The sequence below is a fragment of the Melopsittacus undulatus genome, chromosome Z (genome assembly GCF_012275295.1).
Source record: "Melopsittacus undulatus isolate bMelUnd1 chromosome Z, bMelUnd1.mat.Z, whole genome shotgun sequence".
Taxonomy (NCBI): Eukaryota; Metazoa; Chordata; class Aves; order Psittaciformes; family Psittaculidae; genus Melopsittacus; species Melopsittacus undulatus.
This window is the reverse complement of record NC_047557.1, coordinates 92,666,030-92,677,364: the sequence shown is the minus strand read 5'-3', so window position 1 is coordinate 92,677,364 and position 11,335 is coordinate 92,666,030. Positions and strand designations below refer to the sequence as shown.

At 39.8% G+C, this 11,335-nt stretch overlaps 1 protein-coding gene across 1 annotated transcript; it reads left to right on the top strand.

Moving 5' to 3' along the window:
• The first annotated feature begins 1,446 nt into the window (after positions 1-1,446).
• Positions 1,447-9,589, top strand: CA7 (carbonic anhydrase 7). Its single transcript, XM_005152172.2, has 7 exons — positions 1,447-1,517; positions 3,432-3,629; positions 6,092-6,210; positions 7,806-7,901; positions 8,147-8,209; positions 8,985-9,140; positions 9,431-9,589. The coding sequence occupies exons 1-7, from the start codon at positions 1,478-1,480 to the stop codon at positions 9,551-9,553; spliced, it is 795 nt and encodes a 264-aa protein (XP_005152229.1). The 5' UTR covers positions 1,447-1,477; the 3' UTR covers positions 9,554-9,589.
• The last annotated feature ends 1,746 nt before the right edge of the window (positions 9,590-11,335 follow it).

Sequence of the window (11,335 nt, the reverse complement as noted above, 5' to 3'; positions counted from 1 at the left end):
TATCACTGGCAAATTGATCATTTCACATGATCTAGAACAGCTTTCTTGACTATTTGCATCTGAAAGGCTCTGTCTACATCTTGCTTCCCTGTCTACAATCACAGAGCCACACAAGAATAAGAACCAAAACATCACAACTTCTCCCAGCTCATTTGTCCTGCTGAGAAGCAAGGTAACCTGATGGCAGTACTGCTGTATTCCTTCCTATTCCTGAGTCACCCTGAGGTGTGTGCAGACTATTTGGCCACAGACATACCTGCACTGTCAGTGCCTGCTGCATGTGCCAGGCCCACAGGGACCTGAGTCTATCACAGGAGTTAAACAGAAGTAAATGGAGAAGTTGGCTTCAATGAGTCACTGTAGAATTATCCTGTGGACACTTTTACAGTGGTTTACATTCCTGAGTGATTTAGCTTGCATTAGTAAATCTCGAAAGTTTTATAGCTGACTCCTATGGAAAGCTTCTATGGAAAAGGAAGTTAATTCTTACAATGCAGTACCACAATGTAAAAGATGCATAAAATGCTTTCATCGATTTTTTTTCCTTCTATTTCATTGATTGCATAATGGAAGCATCCCTATTTCTGTGCGCTGCTGTTTTTGTGAAAATCAATATGTTTATAAAATGTAGCCTTAACTGACAGCTTTCCCTCAGATCTAACAAAATCCCTACCAAGGAAATATTTTCTTGCCACAAAGATGTCTTAAGACATTTTGCAGCTACAGATTGAGTATTGCATTGTAGCCTCTTCACAAGTTTAGTAAGATGCAGGCAGCTACTGGGCCATACAGGTAACTGAGGTTTCACAGATCAGCTCCTTTCCCTAGAGTCTGCTGTGTTCTGTTCTCTAATGTAATCAGTTTTATTCTTGTCTTTTTTTAAATTTTCTTTAGTCACAAAACAAAAAGAAAATTGTAATTTGTCCTTAGTGGGTGTGATTTACGTTGTTTGAAAGTAGCACAAGTAATCTTTCTGAGATGAGAATGCTGTTTTCACCTAAGTGCTGATTCTGACGATTTAATTACAAATCAGGTGGAAGCATCTTTTTTTTTTTTTTTTTTTTTTTTTTGCAGCTGGAAGGAGGGTTGAAGAAAAGAGAGGCAGATGTTTCTCCTTGCAGAACATAAAAGCACATTACTGTGCCCTCATGCTCAGAGTAGGTTATGGCTCTTGCTCCTACGTGGTGCAGAATGGGAAAATACTGCCACTTTTCCTTAAATGCCAGCTGAACAGTTTCGTTCTTCTCTGCGTCCTGGGACTTCAGTTATCTCAGTTTTACATTGTCCTCCTCCTATGCTGAGTTACCAGATTGAGCAGGAGGAGCGCAGGTGCTTCCCCTGTCGGGCAGGAGGTGCTTTGGTGCTCTGTACCTTTAAGGGGCTGACCGTATCCCGCGGTGAGCCGTTATAAGGGCAGGTAGAGAAACGGTGCCCCGAGCAGAGAGCTGGCAGCAGAGCGGGGCGCAGCTCTCCTATAATGACTGGCCAGCGCATTTGGGGATATGGGAAGGATGACGGTAGGTCTTAGCATTTCCGTGCTGCATCTCTCTCTCTTCCCCCACTCGTTTTGTTTCTAGAGCTGTTGCCTAAGCCCTGCAGAGCTCATCTGCATTTTGATGTCTGCAAGCACCAAGTATGTACAGCAGGTAATTAATTACTTTCTAGATAATAAATAGCATCCAGAAAGTGGCCCCGAAAGAGGCACAAACGTATGACTGCTGTCTTTTGTTGCTGGAATCAATGTCCCTAAACTGAGGGAATCAGTGCTGAGTGGGGTTTTTTTCAGGCTGCAGCTATTACAGATGGGTCCCTTTCCAAGAAGCTGTTAGGGAAAGGATTAACTGTGTGTGTGTCTCTAAAAGCAACTCTTTTAAGAAAAGAAGATTTAGTAGAGCAGTAATAGATCTTCTGATAAAGTACAGCAGTTGAAATGCGGTATCTATGCTTCCACAGATGTGAACAAAGGAAGGTATATATTATATTTCTAGAACATGAGTAAATTGAACAGATGAGTTTCAGAGATCTTTACAGAACAGTTCATACTTTCTGATTTGACAGCTTTTAATTTAGTCATCCTCCTTTGCTTCCCACCTCCAAGAACGTATGTCACAGTGAGAGGATACATGAAGCTACTGAGCGATTCCTACAACAGTGTTTTATAGCACCTGTGTCCTTTACAGAGAAGGATGGATGAGTGACTGATGTCCAATAAGACAGTCTTTTGCGTAACGTTCAGCAGCCACTCTCTCTTAACAGCCATTATTTCAGTTTCTGTGGGTCCAAAAGCAAGTTTGAATGCTAAGTGAAGCTGGTTAGTCCTATTAGACAGTGTTATGTGTTTGGGCATATAGGTTATAGTAACAAAGCCAGTCTTACAAAGCTTATAAAATACAAATTATATTGCCTAAGCTTGTATAACAGCATTTAAATCCTGAATCTGCTGTAGAGTCAGGCTGAGAAAAGATACTATTTTATCAGCTTAGCTTTTCAGAAAATGCCAAAGACAAATAAAAGCATAATAGATCACTTGTCTTGTTATGTAATCTCAAGGAGGATAAATACATGTGCTTGATGTAAAAAAGTTTCTGCTCATGAAGGTATGTGGGAGTCTTACAGTTAAGTTATTACTCTTAATACTTTATGAACATAAGCAGTAGAAGATCTCAATTGTTTCTTGCATTACCATACTGAAGTAGAAAAAGTCATAACTAATTCTTTGCTACAGATAAGGTTTTTATTATCTCATACAGCATAAGAATGTTCCAGCTCTGGTGGCAGAGAGCTGTTATTAAATTGGTCTTTCTCATAACTTTATTGAGATCAGGAAGTCCAAAAATGTTAATTATCACACTACCCTTCTCTCAGGGTAGAGAGATACCATAATGGGCATGAGTAAAGAATGAAGCTGCCTCAAAGATTTACTGCAGTCATAAAATTACTTTAAAAATAACTGCATAGTCAGTAGCTAAGAGATTGAGTCATCTGCATCTAATTTGAATCACCGGAGCTTTTACACTATCTTTCCCAGGAAGAATTAAGTGCTGTTTCTTTGAGGAGTGCATGTGTGCATGCAAGTGAGTTTACACCTGCACTGCCTTGGATGGTCTTCAGATACCTTAGCAATGTAATTAGAAACTCCACAGAGAATGAGTGGCACAGGTAACTGAAGATACAGCAGTCTGTGGATGTTCTGACTCCCTTAGTGTGTTTTGTACAAGATAGTTGAATCCCCCATCTTGCTGCAGCCTGTTTGTGCTAATAAAAACACACCAGCTTAGAATTCAAATTAACTCCTTAGAGACCAAACCTTTGAGTCCCTCCTGCTCATCAAGCTTTACTTCAAACCTCATGAAAATTGGTAACCTTTATTTTGTGTATAATAGGAAGAAAATAATGGTGTTTTCCTTTCTTCCCTTTCTTTTCTTTTGAAGGACCTTCAGAGTGGCACAGATCCTATCCTATTGCTCAAGGGAACCGCCAGTCACCTATTGATATAGTTTCTGCAAGAGCAGTTTATGACCCTAATCTGAAGCAGCTTATTTTCTCCTATGAGTTGTGTACCTCTCTTAACATCTCCAACAATGGCCATTCAGTTATGGTTGAGTTTGAAGATACCAATGACAGGACAGGTGAGACTAATACACAGCCAACTAACTTGGAATACTGTTTTGTGACTTAGTGAAGGGAAACAAGTAAGTACATTCTATGTGGTGTGTTTATGATACATAATTTTAATTTAGAACAGGCCATATGACCAGAGCCTTTCATATTTTGTCTTCTTGAGCCCCATGTTTCTTGCCTTCACTTGAGACGGTAGCAATGCAGTATTGTACATTAGAACTGTATGTTTGGAAAAGCTCTTGCATCCAGGAAATCATAAGATTGTTTGCTGTGCTTACCTTTTAAATGGGGGTTATCAGTTTGCTAGGCAAGGAATCCATGCGTCTCTCCATTGTTCATAGACCACATCAGCATGCAGAGCAATATCTAAACTTCTCACTACCCTCCTTCCATGATCATCCAAATCGAAGATTCTAACAGACATGCCAGTCCTGTCTGGCTCTCTGCCCAGTTTCCATTGACAGGGGTTGAAGAGAGAAGCATTAGCAGAGATGGGGTCATTATAATCATAGCCACTACACCAAGTTATATCCGAACCAATCACTGTTACCTTGTGCTTTGTTCTTCTTTCTTCCCTGCCTCACAGCAATTCAATTTCTTCAGAAATTATAAAACCTTCAGCCAATTCTGAGTTGGCAGCAGCTTGTCGATGTTGGACTATCTGCAGTTGTGTATTATTCTTGTCTCTTAGCTCTTGCTAGAGATTATAAATGCTTAAGTGATTGATTGCTTCTGTTAATCATGCTTCCATGGTAGAACTTCCTTTTGCATCTGTGGGGTAGGAGAGGAGCATTCAAGTGGAGATGATAACTTTTAAACCTATAAACTGATTTCATTTTGGGTGTGCTTATTGATACTAACTAACTAGGATACCCTAGATCACAGAAGGTAACATGTTTTAAGTGACTTATGTGTGGTGCTAACCCTTTGAAATAAGGGCTGGGGGTTAAAATTCCAGTCATTCTGGTTTAAAGTTTCTCTTCTTGAATGAATCCACCCAGCCAGATGATCAGGTTTTCAAGTGTCATTACTGACTTTGACAAGAAGACTGGATGTCAATTTTTCCCAAAAATCTTACTACACAGATCAATTAAGCATGCCCCCCTATGAAAGAGAATTTGTAAAATATGTGTGGAAGTATTATCTTAGCTTGCTAACTACATTAATGCAATTCAAACCTGAACTTTGTCTACGGAACAGTGAACTTTATGCAGCTTGAGAACATCTATTAAGCTGGATTAAATGATACAGACTCGGAGCATGTGGGAATCAAGACCTCTGCCCTTGCTACGCTAAGCACATGCCTTGTTTCAATAATGCTTTTAAGGAAGAAGGCTGCTAGGAGTGAAAGCCATGGTTTAAAGCGGTTTTAGTTGTGTTGAAATAGATCTGGTGACTCACAGCTCTGTATAAGTGGCACAACAGCATTTTGACAGTAAGCCATCATAGCTAGATTTCTTAAAATAATATTTAAGACAGGTGATGCATTTTATTACTAAGTGCAGAAAAATGTATGAGGAGAGACTTAGATTCCTGATTAATACTAACTCCTTTGATTTGGCAACACCAGTTTCCTGCATAGAGGCCAGCTGGAATGTGGCAGCTCCGTGCAAGCCCCAGCTTTAATTTTTTTAAATGAAACATTACTGACTACAGCAAAGATTAGTGTTTTACAGAAAATAAATGTCTTTCTAATTTTCTTGAAATAGGACTTTGATCAGGCTTTCATGTGTGTTGAGCAAAATTCTTTTGATTTAGTGCCATATAAAATTACAGGAGGCTAACTGATGCTGTTGGTAAAGTATCTTCTATAGGTGGCAACTTAAACATTCATCAGTTCTTAAGTGTTGTTTCTAAATGATGTATGAAGTTTCTCTGTAGCATTTCCTCACTTTTATAAGGCAATTTGAGATTCAGAATGGTGTCATGTGAAGTACAGTCTATTATATTACCTCTTTTATGGGATCAGGTTTTTCAAGGAAACAGAATATAGATAACCTCCACTGGAAGTAAAGATACTTTAAAAAGGGAAGCCTTAGGTGAATTACCTACCTGATGTGAAGATATCTACAGTCGTTTGCACAAACTCCCAAGCATCCCTGTTGAAAATACTTGAGCTATTTTTTTCAATTTTTTTTCAATTTTCAACTTGTATTTATTATGTTTAACAGGAAAGACATAACCATAACTATGGCTGTCGCATCTTCATAGATAACGTTTGAAAAAAGCCACAAAGTTCTGTACAAATAGCCACTCAACCTTTTGAATTTAAAATTTTACATGAATTCAGGTGCTTTCCATTAAGAAATGCAACCTTTCTAAATGCCTGGATGATGCATCTTTTTAATTTGGAAATTAGGAAATGCTGATGAATTTTCCCACTATTGTGCCAACAACAGTTAGTCTTCAATAACAGGAGCTAAAAAGTCAGAATGCTTAAGCTTTTTCCTTTGTTTTTTTTTTTGCCTAGCTATCAGTGGTGGTCCCCTTGAGAGTCCATTTCGGCTAAAGCAGTTTCACTTTCACTGGGGGACAAATCCCAGCCAGGGATCGGAGCACACAGTTGATGGCAAGCCTTTTCCCTGTGAGGTAACAATGTGTTTTTTACAGTTGGATTAATTCATGCAAATGCTGTTGACAAATGACTTTGTCTGCAGTGGGGACTGAATGTCCTTTAAGATTCTGACTGCTTACTCACCGTGGTTAGATCAGCAGACCTTAATGAGCCAGTACTATACGTAGCTTAGAAATGTCTTTGTTTGGTGGCTCTTGAAGAAGTTCTGCAAAGCGAGGACAAGGCACAGACCTTTCCCAGCTCAGTCTATCCCAAATATTATGGCAGCATGGCACCCTGGAGTCTGCCAGTGAGTAGCTGAGCATAATGCTTTGTGGGATGAAGGCCTTTACCAGGGAATAGAGGTCACAGGTTAATGTCTGATTTGTTTTGATTAAAGCTGTGTGGTGGGGTGAGTCCTGATGGGCACCTGGTGTCCAGCCAAGCTGCTCTATCGGTCCCCTCCTCAGCTGGGCAGGTGAAAGAAGGTGGTCAAGATCAGGACAGGAAGAGATCACTCACCAATTAGTCATGGGCAAAACAGAACTTGACTTGAGGAAAATCTGTTTAATTCATTACTGAACAAATCGGAAGGATAATGAGAAATAAAACTGAATCTTTGATAAACACCTTCCTCCCAGATTTAAATTTACTCCAGTTTTCCTCTACCTTCTTCCACACCTGGCACAGGGCTGTGGGGAACAAGGGTTGTGGTCACAACCTTACGAGTTCTCTTCTGTTCCTTCCTCCTCAGGGGAGGACTCTTCATGCTCTTCCCTTGCTTCAATGTGGGGTCCTTCCCATGGAAGACAGTCCTCCATGAACTTCTGCAAGCCCTTTCCATGGGCTGCAGTTCTTCCTGAACTGCTCCAGTGTGGGTCCCCTCCACAGGGTGCCATCCTTCAGGAACAGACTGCTCCAGCAGGGGTCCCCCATGGGGTCACCAGTCCTGACAGCAAACCTGCTCCAGCCTGAGCTTCCCACAGGGTCACAGCTTCCTCTGGGCATCCCCCTGCTCTGGTGTGGTTTCCTCTCTGGGCTGCAGGTGGATATCTGTTCCACCATGGACCTTCATAAGTTGCAGGGGCACAGGCTGCCTCAGCCTGGGCTGCAGGAGAATCTCTGCTCCAGTGCCTGGAAAGCCTCCTCACCTCCTTCTGCACTGACCTTGGTGTCTGCAGAGCTGTTCCTCTAATATATTCTCACTCTCCAGCTGAAGCTGCATGGGTTTTTTTTCTCCTTAAATACATTGTCCAGAGGTGCTACCATCACTGATGGCTCAGCCTTGGCCCAGTGGTGGAGTTTGTCTTAGAACTGGCTGGCATGGCTCTATTGCACATAGGCAGAGCTTCCAGTAGCTTCTCACAGAAGGCACCCCTGTAACCCACCCGCTATGAAGACTGTGCCTTGCAAGCCCAATACAGGTTGATATACAGCAACTTTGTCCAGTGGCTGGCCATGTTGATGGACTGGTCCAAAAGTTTGAACTTGTTAATCCTTCCAAAGATGCCTTTGGAGTAAAACCTACGTTGTTATAAATGACAATTATTGTCTGTTCACATGAGACAAACTATATTATCAACTTCCATTACTAATTTATTTAATTCCTATTTGTTATTTTTCTTTAAAGCTCCACTTAGTTCACTGGAATGCCAGAAAATATGCAACATTTGGAGAAGCAGCAGCAGCTCCAGATGGCTTGGCAGTAGTTGCTGTTTTCTTGGAGGTAAGAATTGCAAAAATAGCATGTTTAGATGATGAAAAGTATTATGCTGTCAAGTGTTTGAGAACCAAGCTGCATATTTAAGAAGTGCTTAAGGAAAACAGATGACTTATTGGAGGCAGTAACTCATTGCAAATTGCTGTTAAACTTATGTTAGTAGGAATGTTGAGATTTAGATAAGAAAACAACACCTATTCAAAGCATAATTATAATCATTCTTTTTTAATTTGTCTATTCCATTATTTTAGATTGGGCAAGAACATGCCAGTATGAACAGACTCACTGATGCTTTTTACATGGTAAAATTTAAAGTAAGTCTTAAGCTCTTTATATTTGTTTTTGGGATATCCTTTAAGAATCAGGCTCATGTACATGTTTGAGACAAAAATGGAAAAACACCCACCACAAATCTCCCATCATTAGAATATCACTGTAGTTATATTCTCCTTTTTCCCCTCCAGAGTTCATAGTGCCAGTTCGACAGTGCTTTTTGAGTGATGAAGTACCTTTCAGATATTCCTACAAGCTGAAAAAATCTTGCCCTAGACTGTGGTAGTTAAGGCAATCACAACTTCAGGCAATAACTTCTATATTTACAGGTCTTTAGGTTCACCAACCTGTCTCTAATTTTAGACTTAAACATTTGATTTTTAAAGCACATATTTGTCCTAGCAGACATGACTGTTTGAGGCCAACTTCTCCATAGTGTATATTCTCTACAAAAATAGATGTGGAAGAACAGAAAATAGCAGGTAATGAGACAAGGAATTCTGCTATGATATTATCTAGAGATCACATTGAACACTATGTGCTGAATACACTTCCTGCATTATTTTTAGACCTTTTGTGAAAAGAGCTGGTAGGGGCAATGGGGCAAGAGCTCAAAGTCCAGTAAGCCAGGCAAAGGAATCAGGCTTACCATGCTACTCTTGTAAAACTTGTTATAAGGCAGCCAAAGCTTTGTAGACTTTCCCTTTCTGCTAGTTTTTAATGCTACTGTAGCATTTCTTATTTTAAAATAAATAATTAAATTTAGTCTGTACTTAAGAGTAAAAAGATAAATTTCAATCTTTTTTTTTCCCCCAGGGAACAAAAGCTCAGTTTAGTAGCTTCAACCCTAAATGTCTCCTGCCATTGAATCTAGATTATTGGACATACCTTGGTTCTTTGACAACACCACCTCTTAACGAGAGTGTAACATGGATAGTGCTGAAAGAAGCCATCAGCATTTCTGAGAAACAGGTAAACTTCTAATACTCTCTTAGCTCTTGTAGGACTCAAGGCTGGATAAACAGGCAGTGACTGATTAGATTTGCAGTGGGGCTAAGTTGAAAGACCATTAACCTGTGAATAATCAGGCTGCTTAATAGCCAGAGCTTTTGATTTTTCTGTTAATACTCTATAGGATCTTTGCTTGAACCTGTTCTATTAATAGATTAAAATGTACTGAATACTTTCCTTTTGTCCTTAAAAACAAAACTTTAGTATTGATTGCCCTCTTTAGCAGTGAATTATTTTGCCTGGATTTACAGCTGGAGAAATTTCGCATGCTCCTCTTCACCAGTGAGGAAGACCAGAGGATACAAATGGTCAATAATTTTCGCCCCCCTCAGCCTCTTAAGGGGAGAGTAGTTCGAGCTTCCTTCAAGGCCTGAAGAAAACTGATAATGGCACTGAGATATCCAAGAGCTTCCACATCTGAGACACTTTAAACAGGAACTCAGGTCTTCAGATTACTTCTGGAACACACAAGATAACCATTTCCATGAACATTCAACCTGGAGGGGGATAATCTTCTGACTTTATATTTTATTTGAATTGCTTATTCTTTTCAGAAATGACATATTTTTAATAAAAGAAATAGTCTCCAAGGTCTCCAAAACCTGAAACTCTAAAAATTAAGATGAAATTCAAATCCCACTTTATATAAAATGGGAAGTTACATAGCGATGTAGTACCGATGGTTACAATTTCTAATTGTCTCCTTTAATACATGATGAAATAGTCAACAATCTTGGAAATTGTGATGAAGTTTTCCCTACTGATCGTTAGCATTTCCTGAGCTCTGTTTAATTTCAAGATTGCTTTCACTGTATTCTCGTTGTCTATCAACCCATAGATTTCACATGAATGGCACTAGCAAAATGTTTTTTACTCACCTCAAGTAGCGACTGGTATGAAAACCACATATATATTTAACTATATATATTTACAACTAATATAAAATAACAATATGAATGCTGTGTTTAAAAGCAGGCCACTTTATTGCACAGTGTTGTTCAGATACTTTTTTTTTTTAGCCATGCATCATATGTATCTATAATGTCCTTGTCAGTTTTGTTTTAAATAACATCTCTAGCAATTCACGTATATGTTTTGTGGTTCACAGTTGTTCATATTCTACCTCAGTTACGTGATTTTGCTCTGCAATATGACCTCCTTCACTGTCTGCCCTAGAAAAGTAGAATTTTTGTTTACTGTAAGGACTGCACTGAATGTATATTGCTGCACAATCCCCCATTCACTATGGCCACCTGTCCTGTCAGGGGTACTCCCTGTAGATATGAGGTTTCATCCTTTTACCTCTTAGAGATAAAGTTGCTTTAGAAAAGCTATGTGTTAGCATTGCTGCTTCTGCAGCTGTGTGACAAACTCAGACTTGTGTACTAAATAGAGTGACATTATCTGTAACTACCTACAGTCTAATTTCAAATAGTTTAACTTTGAGCTTTAAATGTCCTACTTAATTTGTATAGTTCAGATAGAAATTGATATTTATCAAATCTTATCAGCTTAGATGGGGAAATCAAAGATGTAGAATGTAAAACAAAGCAAAGGGAAAGGAAGAGGGATGAGAACAAGAGCTACTGTGGGCTGTTCCCCTTTCTCAGAAAGGGAGAAAGACACTAGATGTGAAGCACAGTACAAGGAATGGAAAACTAGAATTCTAGACCTAAGTCTTCTACAGTTTCTCTGGTACAGTGACTTAAATAATCCTGTTCCTCAGTTTCCTCTTATATAAAAGACCTCATAGCAGCCTTCCAGTATCTGAAGGGGGCCTACAAGGATGCAGAGATGGACTCATCCTCAGGGACTATAGTGACAGGACAAGGGCTAATGAATGACTTCAGACTTACACAGGGGAAGTTCAGGTTCGGTATCAGGAAGAAGTTCTTTACTGTGGGAGTGATGAGGCTCTGGAACAGTTTGCCCAAAGAAGTGGTAAATGCTCCATCCCTGGCAGTGTTCAAGGCCAGGTTGAACAGAGCCTTGGTTGACATGGTCTAGGGTGAGGTGTCCCTGCCCATGGCAGGGGGTTGGAACTAGATGATCTCAAGGCCCTTTCCAACCCAAACCATTCTGTGAAAAGGAGGGTAATATTGACCTACATCACAAAGATGTTGTGAGGGGTAATCCAGCGTTGTTTTAGGTGTGAG